General features: G+C 65.2%; 1 protein-coding gene across 2 annotated transcripts in view; it reads right to left on the bottom strand.

The window, feature by feature from the left end:
* Positions 1 to 15,478, bottom strand: part of CRMP1 (collapsin response mediator protein 1) — a 32,818-nt gene extending 17,340 nt beyond the window's left edge. The window contains exon 1 of one of the 2 annotated variants that reach the window (XM_055138371.1): positions 15,027 to 15,478. In XM_055138371.1, the coding sequence (XP_054994346.1) occupies positions 15,027 to 15,407 (381 nt within the window). In that variant the 5' untranslated portion in view covers positions 15,408 to 15,478. Of the gene's footprint in view, positions 1 to 10,929; positions 11,110 to 15,026 lie in introns of those variants that run through there. The other variant, XM_055138372.1, reaches the window with a different exon arrangement.
* Positions 15,479 to 18,188: the final 2,710 nt, after the last annotated feature.

Below are 18,188 nucleotides of genomic sequence, written 5' to 3'. Positions count from 1 at the left end.
CTACCAGAGTTTCAGGCATCGATCCTGCCCCAGCGCCCCAGCCGCCCGCCAGCGCCCAGACTGCCTCCCCAGCGGCCAGTGAAGTCTGGGTCTCTCGGGGATGGCTCTGGGGTCCAGACACACAGACCCACTCGCCCCCACCAACGTGCCCATGTCCGTTATTCCATGGCTGTGAGTGGCGCCAAGGGCGGCAGGGCCCTGCGTCTCACTGATTCTCACCCGGTGAGGCTGGCGGGGAGGCAAGAGTGACCTTCAGCCTGACCCCTGCACCTTCCCAGGGGTGCGCCGACCAGCCCCGTGAGAACGCTCTAGAAACAACGGGAACCGCGCAGGAGCGGGCAGCACCAGCAGCTCAGCCAGCGCCCGGTGTCTGCAGACGCCACAGGGGAGGGTCGAGCTCAGAGGAACAGGGCACAGCGCGACACCGCGGTCAGAAACGGCAGAAGCAGGAGCGCGGGAGGTGGGGCAGAAAACTCAGGCGAAGGTCTCCACAGCAGAGCAGCTGGGAGGAGGGGACAGCCGGGACAGCAGAAGGTGGGAAGGGGCCTAAACAGCATGCCAGGACGGGGGCGGGGCTCAGAGGGGCACCACAAGTGTCACCGGAGCCCCTGGAGGGAGGAGGGCACGTGTGAAGAGACAACAGTTAGAGCGTCAACAAGAACTTCCCAGAGTCAAGGGTCACAGACCCAGGGCCCAAGGGGTCCCAGGGAAACAGAGCCAACTGGGAAACCCCCAGGACACACTGTCCAGAGACAGAGACAGAACACGGAAAGCAGGAGCTCACGACAGAGGAAAGCCCGAAAGACAGACCGGTCCACTGCGAGACTCCACAAGGCAGACGACCACGAGGGACAGGTGAAGTGGGACAGCAAGAACGTGCTGCCCAGCGAGACGGTCACACAGTGACGCACCTCACGGAAGGCGACAGCCCAGGGCGGTCAGGAGCCTTGAAGCCAGTCTGGCAAGAAGCACGGCCAGAGCTACAGGACAGGAGAAGCTTCCTGTCACGTGACGCCACGCATGGCACCACCCACGGTGACAGGTCGCTCGACTGGACTGCTCAAGTGTATGGCAATTCATCATCACAAACGGACTTTTATTCATTGGTTTTCTGGCAATTCTATTTGCTTATTCCTTTAAGTTTTATCGGAGCAAGTAATACGAAATAAGCTTGCTGGAAGACTGTCAAGGGGGCAGGCAGGGGCACTGCTGCAGGGAAGGCACACGGGGGGACTGGCGTGGGAACAACTGTATGCCTGAACAACTCTCTTATGGACAACTGTTCAAATCTTGGTGGCTCAATAAACATTCTTTTCTTGGGGGGGGTCACACCCAGCGATGCTCAGGGGTCACTCCTGGCTCATGCACTCAGGAATTACTCCTGGTGGTGCTCGGGGGACCATAGGGGATGCTGGGAATCGAACCCGGGTTGGCCATGTGCAAGGCAAACACTGTGCTATTGCTCCAGCCCTCAATAAACATTCTTATATTTTAAAAAAAGTGCTTCTAGGGGCTGGAGCGATAGCACTGCAGGTAGGACGTTTGCCTTGCACGTGGCTGACCTGGGTTTGATTCCCAGCATCCCCTATGGTCCACTGAGCACCACGAGGAGTAATTCCTGAGTGCAAAGCCAGGAATAACCCCTGTACACCTCCGGGTGTGACCAAAAAAGAAAAAAAAAAGTGCTTCTAGAAGGGCATTAGGGCAAGTAGACTGGGTAGGTGAGGGATGAGAACATTCTGGGCGATGTAAATATTCTACAGAACAACAGGGAGTGAATTACATGTGTATGCACTTCTCACATCTTATATTTGAGATTTAAGCATTTCATTTTATATGATCTCTATCAGAAAAAAATTGAAAATACTGACTATAATTAATAATGTGAAATATTTAGGAGGAAATGTACTAATCCTGAAACCTAGTTTTTCTCTAACATCGATTGGCATATTCCATGCAGTTCACTTTTTTTTTTTTTTTGCTTTTTGGGTCACACCCAGCGATGCACAGGGGTTACTTCTGGCTCATACACTCAGGAATTACCCTTGGAGTGCTTGGGTGACCATATGGGATGCTGGGAATTGAACCTGGGTCGGCAGCATGCAAGGCAAACACCCTACCCGCTGTGCTATCTCTCCAGCCCCTGCAGTTCACTGTTTTTTAATATATACGTGGAGTTTTACAACTGTCATCACACTGGTGCCATAATTTTTCATCATAAATGAACCCTGGAGCTCTTAGCCATTCCCTACTTTCCTCTGATCCACTCCCAGCCATAGCGACAGCTAGTCTACTTCTTGCCATTATAAATTTGCATATTTTGCAAGTTTAATAAAAAGATCACACTCACCCAGACATCCTCAGACACCCTCACACATCCCCACTCACACAAGACACACACACGCATACAGACACACGCGCACACACTCAGACAGGCATTCACCCACTCATATACATGCTCACCCACGCTCACACATACGCACGCATTCACACACGCACTCACGTTGACACAAAGACACACACTCAGACACACACAAGCTCACATACATACATATGTACACTCTCAGAAGACACACACACACACACACACACACACACACACACACACACACGCCGGAGTCCGGCCACCCCATCACAGGAAGAGCTTTGGGAGCTCCGAGCTGCTGGGCCCAGACCCCGCACCCAGCCCTCCTTCCTTGCGTGGGAATCAGAGCCGGAAGCTTACAGAACGGCACATGGAAAGGAAGAATTTCACGGCACAACCGCCATGCAAGGTCGGCAAAAGCCAGGTGTCGGACAAGGTGACTGGCTCACACGTGGGTGGGGCTTCATTAACACAGCAAAGCCCAGCCGGTCTCTGGGCCCCAGGAAGGTCGGGAAGCTGAGGGCCAGGGATGGGACCTGCCCGAAGCCAGAGGTCAGTGCTGCGGCTGACACGTGGAAGGCCCAGGGGCCCGTCGCCCAGACTGGGGCTAAGCCCCCACACACCTGACATGCCTCAGCACTGGGCTCACCGAGGCTGGGCCAAGTGGGCAGCAGGGCGTGACCGCTAACCCACGCTGTCAGTGACGGAGATTGGTTCTCGGGAAACGCCCTGACTACGGCGTGACACGGGGGCACCCACACACCTGAACTTCCGGCACTTTTGCCAAAGCTGCCTTTCATGCATCAACAGAGACAGAGCACCGCAGTCTGGATGCCTGTGCCCTGCTGCCCCCTGGGTGGGCATGGCTGCCCCCTGCGCTCACCCTGCACCGGGGACCTCGGGACCAGGAACACGCGCTGGTCTCCCTGCCAGGAAACGGCTGTGAGCCGACTGACCCACCCGGCCACCAACGCTGGGGCCAGGCCAGCCTGAGACTGGCCAGTGAGACCAGCGTCTCAGGCCTGAGGAAGGAGACAACGGCCCAGGGCTCCTGGAGCCGCAGCTGGCCCTGCCCGGTCACCCGGGGTCACTCGGCAACTCAGCAGCCCCAGTGATGCTGGGGACCAACACAGGCTCAGCCCACTGACCACGTCGTTTGTGGGGGAGGGGAGGGGTACCCCAGCCGTACTCAGGGGCCCGGTCTCCCAGCAGGGAGGGTCACTGGGAGGGCACAGGAGGCTGTGCTGCCCGGGCCCTGCACGCTGGGGGTCAGGGACAGCCCTGGCCCTCCCCTTCCCCTCAGCCTCTGGTCAGCTATTAAAGGCACTGAGGGCCCTGGCACACCCCAGCCGGTAAACACAAGTGCCTGAGAGGGGCCAGAGGGACCGGACAGCGACTCCCGGCTGCACGTGCCCGCAGCTGACCCCAGTTCAATCCCCTACACGCTGGTCGCCCCAGCACCCAGGGTGGCCCCCCGAAACACTCTGTCCCGAGGCCTGAAGCCCCTCCCGCCGGTGAAGTGCCAGACAATGGAAGCTGTATTCTGAATCCACTCAGCTCCGCACGCGGGGACTGCACGGCTCAGAACGGGGGCTGGGGGAGAGAGAGGAAGGAGAACAAGACACTCCTTCATCACCCCGACCACACGTGTACCTGGGCCCCTACCTCCTCCCCCGACCCTGGGTCCCTACCTCCTCCCCCGACCCTGTACCTGGGCCCCTACCTCCTCCCCGGACTGTATACCTAGGCCCATACCTCCTCCCCCGCCCGTGTACCTGGGCCCCTACCTCCTCCCCGACTGTGTACCTGGGCCCCTAACCTCCTCCCCCGCCCGTGTACCTGGGCCCCTACCTCCTCCCCCGCCCGTGTACCTGGGCCCCTACCTCCTCCCTCGACCGTGTACCTGGGCCCCTACCTCCTCCCTCGACCGTGTACCTGGGCCCCTACCTCCACCCCCACCCTTGTACCTGGGCCCCTACCTCCATCCCCGCCCTTGTACCTGGGCCCCTACCTCCACCCCCGCCCGTGTACCTGGGCCCCTACCTCCACCCCCACCCTTGTACCTGGGCCCCTACCTCCACCCCCGCCCTTGTACCTGGGCCCCTACCTCCACCCCCGCCCGTGTACCTGGGCCCCTACCTCCACCCCCGCCCGTGTACCTGGGCCCCTACCTCCACCCCCGCCCGTGTACCTGGGCCCCTACCTCCACCCCCGCCCGTGTACCTGGGCCCCTACCTCCACCCCCGACCCTGTACCTGGGCCCCTACCTCCACCCCGGCTCTTGTACCTGGGCCCCTACCTCCACCCCCGCCCGTGTACCTGGGCCCCTACCTCCTCCCCCGCCCGTGTACCTGGGCCCCTACCTCCTCCCCCGCCTGTGTACCTGGGCCCCTACCTCCTCCCCCGACCCTGTACCTGGGCCCCTACCTCCTCCCCGGACTGTATACCTAGGCCCATACCTCCTCCCCCGCCCGTGTACCTGGGCCCCTACCTCCTCCCCCGCCCGTGTACCTGGGCCCCTACCTCCTCCCCCGCCCGTGTACCTGGGCCCCTACCTCCTCCCTCGACCGTGTACCTGGGCCCCTACCTCCTCCCTCGACCGTGTACCTGGGCCCCTACCTCCACCCCCACCCTTGTACCTGGGCCCCTACCTCCACCCCCGCCCTTGTACCTGGGCCCCTACCTCCACCCCCGCCCTTGTACCTGGGCCCCTACCTCCACCCCCGCCCTTGTACCTGGGCCCCTACCTCCACCCCCGCCCGTGTACCTGGGCCCCTACCTCCACCCCCGCCCGTGTACCTGGGCCCCTACCTCCACCCCCGCCCGTGTACCTGGGCCCCTACCTCCACCCCCGCCCGTGTACCTGGGCCCCTACCTCCACCCCCGACCCTGTACCTGGGCCCCTACCTCCACCCCGGCTCTTGTACCTGGGCCCCTACCTCCACCCCCGCCCGTGTACCTGGGCCCCTACCTCCTCCCCCGCCTGTGTACCTGGGCCCCTACCTCCTCCCCCGACCCTGTACCTGGGCCCCTACCTCCTCCCCCGACCGTGTACCTGGGCCCCTACTTCCACCCCCGCCCATGTACCTGGGCCCCTACCTCCTCCCCCGCCCGTGTACCTGGGCCCCTACCTCCTCCCCCGCCTGTGTACCTGGGCCCCTACCTCCTCCCCCGACCCTGTACCTGGGCCCCTACCTCCTCCCCCGCCCGTGTACCTGGGCCCCTACCTCCTCCCCCGCCCGTGTACCTGGGCCCCTACCTCCTCCCCCGCCTGTGTACCTGGGCCTCTAACCTCCACCGCGGGCCCTGCACCTGGGCCCCTGGTCTGGACTCCTCACAGCGCGTTCCTGTCTATCTGTCCATCCAGACACCCCAACGGGTGCCCGCCCCCCAACACTGGTCCTGCCCCTCCACTCCCGCCCCGGCGTCCCCAGCTCCTCCTCGGGGCAGTCGGATCCTATTACCCCGAAGCCAGGCGAGCACCAGGCACTGAGCCCCGTCTGAAAAGAACATGTCGGAGTGGCTCCTTCTCTTTCTCCTCGCTTCTATTTTTATTTTGGTGCCACACTCAGTGGTGCTCAGAGATTTCTCCTGGCTCTGCATTCAGGGGTCACCTGGCAGTGCTCGGAGCACTGGGTAGGGAGCCGGGGATCCAGCCAGGGGCGGCCGTGTGCTCGCACCAACCTGGACAGCCTCTGCGGGTCCCGACACTCCAGGCCGTCTCGGGCTCCTGCAGCCGGGGTTGGGGGGACAGCCCACGGAGGGCCTGGGGAGCAGGAGAGATCATGCATACTGGGGCTGAGACCGTCTGACCTCTGGCACTGCATTAGTCCCCGAACGACCCTGAGCACAGAGACCCCGGGAAGCCCCAGCACCGCAGGGTGCGGCCAGAAACAGAACAGAAAGGAAATTAAGAGAAAGAAGCATGTGTGCTGTGGAGCTTCGAGGCCATGGGTGTCCCCGCCCGTCAGAGGACCCAGCGTGGGTGTCCCCGCCCGTCAGAGGGACCCAGCGTGGGTGTCCCCGCCCATCAGAGGGACCCTGGCTGGGTGTCCCCACCCATCAGGGGACCCAGTGTGGGCGTCCCCGCCCATCAGAGGGACCCTGGCTGGGTGTCCCCGCCCATCAGAGGGACCCTGGCTGGGTGTCCCCGCCCATCAGAGGGACCCTGGCTGGGTGTCCCCGCCCATCAGAGGGACCCTGGCTGGGTGTCCCCACCCATCAGGGGACCCAGCGTGGGCGTCCCCGCCCATCAGAGGGACCCTGGCTGGGTGTCCCCGCCCATCAGAGGGACCCTGGCTGGGTGTCCCCGCCCATCAGAGGGACCCTGGCTGGGTGCCCCTGCCCATCAGAGGGACCCTGGCTGGGTGTCCCCGCCCATCAGAGGGACCCTGGCTGGGTGTCCCCGCCCATCAGAGGGACTCTGGCTGGGTGTCCCTGCCCGTCAGAGGGACCCAGAGTGGATGTCCCCGCCCGTCAGAGGGACCCTGGCTGGGTGTCCCTGCCCGTCAGAGGGACCCTGGCTGGGTGTCCCCGCCCATCAGAGGGACCCAGCATGGTGTCCCCGCCCATCAGAGGGACCCAGCATGGTGTCCCCGCCCATCAGAGGGACCCAGCATGGTGTCCCCGCCCATCAGAGGGACCCAGCATGGTGTCCCCGCCCGTCAGAGGGACCCAGAGTGGGTGTCCCTGCCCGTCAGAGGGACTCTGGCTGGGTGTCCCTAGCACTCCCAGGAGAGGGGCCATCCCCGGCAGTTTCACTGGAATCTTCTGGAAAGCGAGGCGGCTGGGAGGGGGAGGCGGGTGCAGCCTGTGTGTCACCCGCAGGACCGAGTCTGAGCAGCCGTGGCTCGGACTGTCGCTGCACGGCCCGGCTGAGCACAGGAGCAGGACTCCCCGCCGGGCTCGCACCCAAGGGCCCATCTGCACCCGTGCCACCCCCCACCCCGCGCACCTTGGAGTCTGGGTACCCCTGCCCACTGCCCTGCACACCCTGGGACCGGGAGGCCCCTGGCAGCACCCAGGGGCCCACACGGCCCTCCCGCCTTCCCCTCCTCTTGCCGGGGCCCGCAACCTGCCCTGCGTCTCTGATCCTCGGACCCTGCACACTCTTCTCCCGCCCCAGCTGCTGCACACAAACACGTGTCTCTGGCCATTCACCTGGGAAGGTGGGGGCCAATGCAAGGCAGCCCCCTTCGAGATAAAGAAGCTTCCGGAACAGCAAAGATGAGAGGCCGGAGAGCTCTGCCGGGGGGAAGGCGCTGGCCCTGCATGCAGCTGGCACAGGTTCAAGCCCCAGCACCCCCGCTGGCCCCCAGCGCGGCCACCCTCGCGTGAGGCTCAGAACAAACAGAAAGAACAGAACAGACGCGCAGCAACGCTCGGCACCTCCCCTCTGCCGAGGGGACGACTACTGGCCGCCACCCTCCTCGTCCCGGCACGGGTGCCCAGGTCAGTCACGGCAAGGAGCCGTGTGCGTCTCTGTGTGTAGGTGTCCCGGTGCGTGTTCTTTTGTGTCCCCTCTGAGCCGCTACTTGATTTAACTTGAAGCCTTAACACGCCCCTTCTCAACGGCGCTGGTGCCCGAGGGAGCCGCCAGGGGCTGGCACACAATGGCACGGCGCTGGTTCCCCTCCGCCCGCCCCCGAGGCCACGCAGCTGCCTCAGTGGCTCTCAGGGCCAGGAGTGAGCAGAGGAGCCCGCTCTCCCCCACAGCCAGCCCCTCGCCGCTCCCGGCGACCCCAGCTTCCTCTCCGGGAAGGGGAGGCCAGGGCGAGGCCGCCTCCCAGGGAGCTGGGGGAGGTGACCCCGCAGAGCCTGGCCATTCACGGGTGCCACTGCTGACCTCTGCAGGGTGGGCAGACGCCATCCCCCCACACGGAGCAGGCCTGCCCAGGAGCCAGGGCCCCAGAAGCACAGGGCCTTTGTCTGCCGGGGGGGTTCCACAGCCTTAACTCCATCTCACACACACACACACACACACACACACACACACACACACACACACCCCAACACACATATGCTGGTACACACACACACACACACACACCCCAACACACATATGCTGGTACACACACACACACACACCCCAACACACATATGCTGGTACACACACATACACACACACACACACAACACACATATGCTGGTACACACACACACACACACACACCCCAACACACATATGCTGGTACACACACATACATACACACACACCAACACACATATGCTGGTACACACACACACACACCCCAACACACATATGCTGGTACACACACATACACACACACACACAACACACATATGCTGGTACACACACACACACACACCCCAACACACATATGCTGGTACACACACATACATACACACACACCAACACACATAAGCTAGTATACACACACACACACACACACACACACAGAGCTCCATTGATCCCCGAAGGGCGGTGAATCTTTTCAACAGCCGCAGGCTAACCCAGCTGGCTGAATACCTCACACACCCCTGGGGCTGGAGCTCCGTGTTCCGATGGCTGTGCTCCCCGCTCCCCTGCTCCCCTCCTCACTCCTCCCTCCTCCCGGCTGCCCTCCTCCCGCAGGCGACTCTGTGACCTCAGGCCGGGCCGAGGGCTGGGCACCCACAATGACTAAGGCCTCTGGGCACCCTCCCTGCTCCGCCCCGCACGCCTCTCTGCCACCTCCCACTTCACGGGCACACGGGGGCTCTCTCCCCACTGCTGAGACAGACAGGGAGCTGCCCCAGTGCCAGAGAACCCCACTCAGATCTGCAACTCCCCCTCATCTCACACACCTTCCTGGTCCCTCGGAGGCCTGGAGGGGCCTGCATGGGGCCATCCTGCAGCTGTCACCTGGCTCTGCCCGCCAACAGCAGTGGCCCTGGGCGTGGAGGCGGCCCCGGGCACAGCGCCATCCCGACTGCCTCCCAGGGCGGGCTCCATGCCCAGCAGGGGTCTCCGGGTACCCCAGCGTCCCCCATCACGCGGTATCAGGCATGTCAAGCTTGTCCAACTCTGGCGGGGTGGGGGGGGGGGTCGAGCCCCTCTATCAGGGCCAGCACAGACCAGGGCTTCTGACCAGTGAGGACGAACCCATCAAACGGGGCTGCTGGCCAAGTCGGGGGCCCCTCCCTGCCTCATGCCCGACTGTTCCAGCGGCCGCGGTGGGGGGCTCGGAGGTGGAAAGCCTGCCCTGGGGCGTCTCCTGCATCTCGGCCTCGGCAGGTGTGGAAGCCCCCGCTGGCTGCCAGGCGGGCGGGCGGGCAACCGCGCTCAGCACCAAGGCCCAGAGTCAGGAGCTGGAGGGCTGGGTGAGGGGCTGCAGCCAGCAGGGGACACACCAAGCCCCCAGACCCTCCTTACTGACCTTCCTTCCTAGGATCTGAGGGCTGTTCTGGGGGGCTGTTTTTTATTGGTCTGGGAGTCACACCCAGCAGCACTGAGGGTTTACTCCTGGCTCTGTGTTCAAGGACCACTCCTGGTGGGGTTAGGGGGAACTATACGGGATATCGGGGATCAAACCCAGGTGGGCCCTGTGCAAGTAAGCGTCCTCCCCAGGGTACTGTCCCCCAGGACCCCCAGAATCAGGGGTGCCGAGAGGCACAAAGAGCAGCCACACAGGGTCCTGGGCCCCGCCTCTGTCCCTGCATGGATCTCAGTGGAGGTTGGGGGGCCACAGTTCCAAGGGAGGGGGGCCTGCCACACACACACACACACACACACACACACACACACACACACACACACACAGGGCAGGTAATGGGGTAGGCAGGTACCAGGTGGTCACGCCCTGGAGGCCACACCCCTGAATGAAAACCCAGGTTCAGGCCAGAAGTTACACCCAAGGGGGTTCCCTCCCACGTCCCCGTGTGGACCCCCAAGCAGGCAGAACCTTCCAGGGGTGGAAGACGGGCCTGGGGGTCCCTTCCCACCTCGCTGACCCCCTGGCCCACAGCCTCTGGGGCTGTCTGCGTGTGGACCCCTCCCTCACGGGGGTTTCTGGGGGCGATTCGCTGAGCCGAGCGCCGCGTGGCCGCCTCGTGGCCGGCTGCGAGCCCTCCCTGCAGGACCCCCGCACCCAGCTCCCGCCTGGGCACCTGCCGCTCGGCCCGGGTGCGGCAGGCCCGCCCCGCGCTCCCCGCGCTCCCGGCCCCAGACAAAGCCCGCAGCCGCGGCGTCCTTTGTTTCCGGCCACACCCAGGGACACGGCGGCCGCCCAGCCCCCACCGCCGTCCCCACCCGGCCCGGCTGAGCCCCGCCGACCCCTCCCCGCCCGCGGCGGGCCCCTGGGGGTATTTTGAGCGGCGCCGAGGCGCGCGGGAGGAGGCGCGCAGCGCTCGCTCCTGGCGGGGTCGGGGCGGCCAACCTACACCCGCCCGGGCGCGGGGTCCACGCCGAGGCCAGGCCGCGCGCCGCCGGGCCCCCCGCGCCCCTCCCTCTTTTGTTCGGCCCCGCACCCACCCCCGGGCCCACGCTGGGGGGCGCGCGGGGGGCTGCGGCCCCGCCCCCCCTCCGCATCGTCCCCCGGGGCCGGGGCGGGGGCGCGGCTCACCGTGATGTGCGGGATGCTCTTCTTGCCCTGGTACGACATGGCCCCGCGCTGGCCGCTGGCCGGCCCCTGGCTGCTGCCCGCCGCGCGGGGACAAAGGCGCGCGCCGCTCGGAGAGGGGCCCGGCTGTGCGCCCGCCGCCCCGGCTGCTCGGCTCGGCCCCGCCTGGCCCCGCCTGGCCCCGCCTGGCCCCGCTCGGCCCCGCTCGGCCCCGCCTGGCCCCGCTCGGTCCGCACCGCACCGCGCCCGCCGCGCGCCTGGCTCGGGGGGAGGGCGGGAGGCGGAGGCTGCGCGGGCGCGCGGGCGGGGGGAGGCGCCGCGCTCGGCCCGGTCCGCCCCCCTCGGCTCCAACCAGGAAGCGCTTCCCCTTCCGATGCCCCCTCTCCGCCCCCCGCCCGCGCCCGCCGACCCCCGCCTGGCCGCCGGCCCGCTCCGAGGAAATCACGGTTTACGTTGTTCCCCACCCACCCCCCCGGGATCCTTGCAAAGCGAGAGTAGGGGTCCGGGGGTCCGGGGTGCGCACGGGGGCGGGGGGCTGCTGGCTGCCCGGGACCCGCCCCTCCCGCACCCCCCCGGCCCCGCCTCCGCCCCGCAGCCGGGCGCGGTCGCTCCCGCAGCGCCGCGCCGCGCCCCCCGGGCTCCCGCACGCAGCTGCGGGCGACCCTCCGCGCCCACGCTCGGCCCAGACAAAGCCTCCCAGCCTCGCACACGCATCCGCCATGACGGCTCCAGGAAGCCCCTGCAGACCCCACACACGGCTGCCCCCCCCCTCCCCGCCCTCCGCGCTGCAGGGACCCGCCACAAGGGCGCATGGCCGAGCAGCTGCCCAGCTGGCAGCCCAGGGCACCTCCCTCGGGGCCGCGAGGTCATCACACCGCCCCGCCCCCAGTCCCATCAGACTGATTGACAGGAGGCCGGATCCCCACCCCCACAATGAGGTCCCCAGGAGAGGACAGGCACCCAGGAGGCACCGGAACCAGCTGCATGCTGGATCCAGGCGGAGACCCACAGGAGAGGAAAGGAGAGAAAGGGGTCAGTGGGCCCCCAGCTCTCACTAGATAGGGGCCTCCTGCCCCCAGAGAGTCAGATACTACACCTCCCTCACCCAGTGTCCCCAAAACCCAGTCCACAGCTCTGTCAAAAAAAACCTCTTTGGGGGTTGGGGCTGGAGCCACACCCCACAGTCCCAGGGCCTCACTCCTGGTTCCGGGCTTTGGGCTCACTCCTGGCAGAGCTGGGCCTGGAGCCCGGGTCAGCAAGCACCTCACCCCTGCGCTGTCTCAGCCTAGGCCTCTCAGTGAGTGTCAAGCATGGCCTAACACGGCTGCCACCGGGGGCCGTTTCCCACCTGGGCCCCAGGCCGAGAGAATCCTGGGCCTGAACATGGAGCTGGGGTATAGGGCAACCAAAGAGAAACGGCACGGGATTCCAGCACAACACACCAGGACTTTGCATTTTAAGGGGGGTAAACTGAGGCAAACAGGTGCAATGGTCGCCTCAGCCACAAGGTTCACTGAGACCAGCAGTCTGGAGGCCAGGCTGCCCAGCTGTGTCCCTCCTAGTGGTGAGGCCACAGGAGGAGATGCCCCCCACACCCGACTACAGGTGAAGACGGCACACACGTGCACACACACACACCTGACTTCAGGTGAAAATGGCACACACATGCAGACACACACCTGACTATAGGCAGAGATGGTACACACGTGCACACACACCTGATTGCAGGTGAAAATGGCACACATGTACACATACCTACTGCAGGTGGAAATGGCACACACATGCACACAATGTACACACACCTGACTACAGGTGGAGATGGCACACACGTGCACATATGTGCACACACACACCTAACTGTAGGTGGAGACAGTACATATGCAAACACGTGTACACATTTGACTACAGGTGGAGATGGCACACACATGCACACAGGTACACACAAACACCTGACTGCAGGTGGTGGAGATGGCACACATATGCACATACATACACACGCCCCTGACTGCAGGTGGAGATAACACACACATGCACACACACGAACACCTGACTGCTGGTGGAGACGGCATACATGTGCACACATGTGCACACACACACGCACACCTGACTGCTCATGGAGATAGCACAGACGTGCACCCTCTTGTGAAACTGTGTGGAGACACCCCCCCCCCGACACACACACTCCTGCATGCCCTTCCGCACTGCCTTCAACCCTAGGTTCCATGCCTCCGACAGCCTCCGCCTGATTTTCCCGGGATGTCTGTCTGGGCAGGGACGCTCTGGACCTGGGCACTGAAACATATTCATATCCGAGGAGACACTGGTCGACTGGCCAGACAGCCCACTGCTGCCCAGCTGACCTCCCTGGTACAAAGCCGGTTGCCCTGGGCCAGCAGGGGCTGCGCCTGCGCCTCACAGACTCCTCCTCCCAGAAAAGAGCTGGGGGGTGGGGGCAGGGGTGGGGGGCCGGCACTGGTGCAAAGCACCCCATCAGAGACCCCAGTGGGACCAGGCCCCGAGGCCCCCGGTCTCCCTCCCCAGTGACCATAAGCCTTTTGGCTCCACAGTCCTGGACCTCAAAGGCTCCCAGGGCCCGAGGCATGGCCTTTTGTCCAGTTCCGAAGAGGCCGTGGAGAAGAGCGAGATGGTGGGCAGCGCGACCCGGGGCCCGAGCACTGGACGTACTTCCAGACAACTGCACAAAGCACGCCCGTCTCTTCGACACTCCACAGGGCTCTGTCGACACGGGGTGACAACTCGGCACCCCACAGCACCGAGCAGGCAGCGGAGTCCACGCACCAGGTTTCCGGGGCCTGGGGCCACTGCTTGGACATAGCAGCAGCACCCCCAAGGGAGCTCAGCCCTCAGGGAAGGTGGGGCAGAAGGCGCAGCTGCCAGATGCGCCACATCTCCCTCTCCCTCACTCCCAACAAGCTGCAGGCCTCCCTGCCTCACGCGCAAGCCCTGGGTTCAGGACCCTGGAGAGCTCCTAGGCCACCCTAGAACTCTAGAGCAGTCAGAGACCCACAGAGCGGCACTCGGAATCACCTCCTCCAGAAAGCCCTCCCTGCTTCTGCTCCAGATCCAGCTCTGTTCCCTCCTGGGTTGCTGTCTACCTCCAAATGGACAGAAGGAGAGGACAGATAAGAATGAGAGCGACACACAGCTTCCCCACATCTACTGAATCCCTCCCTCCCACCACTAAGTTGATTCTCACAGTGAGTCTGCCTGGCTCTGGCCCGAGGTGGAGCTAAGGCCGGATGCCGGCCCCGGCCTGGGATCTGAGCAGGCTTGCAGGAGGAGTCCAGGTCTCCCTTCCCAGGCACCCTCTCTTGCAGGATCTCACTGCAGTCCACCCATCCCTCCCCCCACTACTTCCACACGGCACCGCCAGATTGAGAGAGGCGGCCTGGCGCTCTGTCTCCTGGGAGTTCCCACACTCCCAGCGAGCACCATCTCCCCTAGTGTGGGAAGCCCCCCTGGGTCACAATGCAGAGAAGAACGGGGCTCCGGAGGGGGGGCTGGGAAGTGGCCATTTCCAGCTCCATCTGCCCCACGATCTGAATCTCCAGTCACTCTCACCCTTGTGCCCCGCCGCAAGCCAGGCAGAGGGACACGCGCGGGAAAGCCTTCCGGCTGTGGGTGACCTACCCACCAGCCTTCCACGAATGAACGCTCTTGGCTCTGGGCACCTGGTGGCCCACCCGGGACTTTCCAACACCAAAGGAGAGAGCCAATGAATCATTGCACGGAGGCCGGAGGAACGCGATTCCCCTGCTCTAACACTGCACGGATTGGGGACCCCTGGTTCAGATGCACCCTGGGGTCCGTTGGTATGGACCGAGGCCATGTGGTGCCTTTGGTCAACTTACTTCCCTGCCCGGAATCTCGCTCTCCCTTATCTGCAGAAGAGAATCTGGGTCCCTTTGGGGGGGAGGGGGCTTCCCGGCAACCCCCCCCAACTCAGAAGCTCCAGCAGGGTGGGGTGGGGGAGGGGCCTTCCGGAGCGCCCCCCGCAGCCTGGCAGCGGCAGCAACAGCCCCCGCCCTCAGACCCCGCCCGCGCCGCGCCCCCCGGACCCCTGCGCGCCCCAAGGGTACCTGGCCATTGTCCCGGCCGAGCGGCAGGTCGCGGGGCGCGGGGCAGCGGATGCGCAGCGCCGGCGGCGGCTCGGCGCGCTCTCCGGGCGAGCTGACGGCCGAGCCCGAGGGCTCGCTCACGTCGCTGGCCGTGTCCTCGCTGCCGCCGGGCGCCGGCAGGCCCACGGCGTCCAGCCGGCCGGCGCTGCGGGGCGTGCGCGCCGAGCCGCGGCGGCCCACGCTGTACGCGTCGAAGTCGATGGTCTTGTTCTCGTAGGCGCCCTCCACCGCGGCGAACATGCCGCCGTACTTCTGCCGCGGGGTCTGCGCCGCGCTGCCCGGCCGCGCCAGGTACACGGGCAGGTCGTCCTCCGTGTTCCACGCGCGCCGCCGCTCCGCCATCGCGGCCCTGGCCACCGCCGTGCGCCGCGCTCGCTCGGTGCGGGCCCGCGGCGGCCCAGGCGCGACTGCGGCCCGGGGAGGGCGGGGCGGGGGCGGGGCCGGCGCGTCGGGGGCGGGGCGAGGCGGGGTCCCGGCGGCCAAGGAGCGACCGCGGGCCAAGGGAGGGCGGGGCGGGGGCGGGGGCGGAGCTCCGGGGGCGGGGTCTCGGGGGCCCGGGGGCGACTGCGGGCCCGGGGAGGGCGGGGCCGGGATGGCGGGGGCGGGGCCGGGGCGGGGCCCCGCGGCGGGCGGCGCGCGCGGCGGCCGCGGCTACAAAGGCCCGGGAGGCGGGCACTGGGCGACGGCGGCGCGGCCCGTGACGCGCCCGAGCCGCAACGCCGAAGGCGGGCAGCCGCACCGCAGTGCCCTCGCCGCACCCCCGAACCCCGCCCCCAGGCCGAGCCTGAGAGGCCCCACCGGGAGCCGACCCCGCGCGCGCACACGTGCACGCACACACACGCGCGCCCGCGCCCGGGCCCGCGGGCCGGTGCCAGCACGCCGGCCGCGCGGACACGTGAGCGGACCACACTCGGGCGGGCACCGCCAGCCGCGCCCCCGCGCGCCCAGATGCGTGCACAGGTTCTGAGCCGGTCACGCGCGCGCGCAGACCCCGGAAATTCGGTCCACGGCCGCATCTGCAGCAGCACATGCATGGAGACGGATTGCAGCCAGGCACACGCTGCGCGCGGGACACAGCAGCGTCCATCGCCACGAGGTGCTGAGGACAGCGACCTGAAGGAACTAGACCAAGCCCTGCCCTGGGAGCTGAGTTTTTTTCTCCCTTTTGGTTTTGGGGCCACACCCAGCGATGCTCAGGGCTTCCTCCTGGTTCTGCGTTCAGGAGTCACTCCCGGCAGTGCTAAGGACTATATGGGATGCCGAGGATCAAACCCAGGCCGGCTGGTGCAAGGCAAGTGCCTTCCCTGTACTATGTCTCCTGCCCCAAGAGCTGAGATTTTAAAGCAGGAGGGGCCACGCGCCCTGATAAGAGGGGCTGGAAGGAGGCATTGGAGGCCAGAGCCTGCCCAGAACCTAGCTGGGCACAGTCCAGCCATCGGCCAGCAGATGGTCACTCGGCACAGGGAAGGGAGACTCGCAAGGGCGCTCTCCAACGTCTCTCCAACGTCAACCCCAACCCAGCCGGAGCCCGCACCCAAACCCACTCCAGAGAGGAGGGAAGGCAACGCAAATAGAAACAGTCCGGGGAAAGCGCACAAAGAATAGAAACAGCCCCTCCCTCACTGCCTCCCCCCTGCGCCATCTCCCTCTGTCTTTCTGCAGCTACCCCTCTCTCTCCCTCCCTCCCTCTCTCTCTCTCTCCCCCCGCCACCATGTGTGTGTGTGATCCAGATAAATATCCCCCATCCTGAGTCATGGGTATGACCCATGACCCAACCCTCCCCCCACACGCCCCCAGCCCCCCTAACCCCGCGCTCCACAATCCCAGTCAGGAGTCTGCAGGCTGGGATCCAGTTTCCTCTGACAAGGGGCCCCCGAGGCAGCCTCTGCAGATACCGACCCCCCTCATCCACTCCTGCGTATCCCTAGAACCCCCTCCCTTCCCCATCATTACCTCAGGGTCTCCGGGGAGCCAGGGTCCCAGCTGCTCCTTCTGGATGGAGGGACGGGGCAGCTGTAGATCCCCTCCGCTGGCAGGTCTGGACAGGCCCTCCCCACCCGGCCCATGCTGGGCGCTGTCCCTTCAGCACCCGCCCAGCTTCAGTGTCCTCTGAATGGGGGCGACTTGAGTCTTTGTCACGATACCACCCCAGAGTTCACGTCCTTCAACCTTGGGACCAGTGCTGTGTGCCAGGAGCAGGGGACAGTGGCCCCTGGGAAGGGGGTAGGGAGGGGGACTGCCTGGGGCTTCAGGCACCCACCAGCTGTTCAGGCAAGCGGGAGCTGAGTGGGCAGTTTAGCAGGTGCTCCCTCCCCCCTCTTGTCTCTCTGATTCTCTCTGTGTGTGACTGTCTCTCTCTGTCTCTGTCTCTGTCTCTCTCTCTCTTCTCACTCTCCCTCCCTCCCTCCCTCCGTGTGTGGGCTGTTGAGTGGTATGGAGCACAGAGGTGAAGATTCATGAAGTCCCAACCTCCCAGAAGCCCGAGTCCGGAGGGGAGAGTGAGCAGGAAGGAGGGAGGGTGCCTCGGGGAGGGTGCCTGTGTCCTGTGTCACCAGGCACAGGACAGACCCTCCTATCCTTTGTTCCAGAAGCCCAGGCTGCATTTTGAGTGTGTTCGGTCATTTCGGGGGGCTCGCAGGGCTCACTCTCTGGGGACCAGACGGCAGAGGGACTTGGCAGGGAGCAAGAGTCCAGGGAAGTGTGTGCCTCTCGGAGCCCGCGTGCTGGGCTCACCAGGGCCGCCCGGCAGTGCTCAGAGGCTTCCAGGCCAGGCCCACTGGTGCCGCGGGGGCTGTGCAGTGCCAGGGATCAAAGGTGGGTGCTCAAAGCACACACCCCCTCTGCTATTTCTTTTTTTTTGTTTTGTTTTTTGGGTCACACCTGGCGATGCACAGGGGTTACTCCTGGCTCTGCACTCAGGAACCACTCCTGGCGGTGCTCAGGGGACCATATGAGATGCTGGGATTTGAACCCAGGTCGGCCGCGTGCAAGGCAAACGCCCTACCCGCTATGCTATCATTCCAGCCCCCTCCCTCCGCTATTTCAGAGGAGCATCTGGGTCCCTCCAGTGCTGTTTCCAGCGGGTCTGGGGGCCGAGAGCCCCTGAGACTAGGGCCCCAAAC

This window comes from Sorex araneus, chromosome 5 (assembly GCF_027595985.1).
Source record: "Sorex araneus isolate mSorAra2 chromosome 5, mSorAra2.pri, whole genome shotgun sequence".
Classification (NCBI taxonomy): Eukaryota; Metazoa; Chordata; class Mammalia; order Eulipotyphla; family Soricidae; genus Sorex; species Sorex araneus.
The sequence above is the reverse complement of the archived record's forward strand: the minus strand, read 5'-3'. Positions and strand labels throughout refer to the sequence as shown.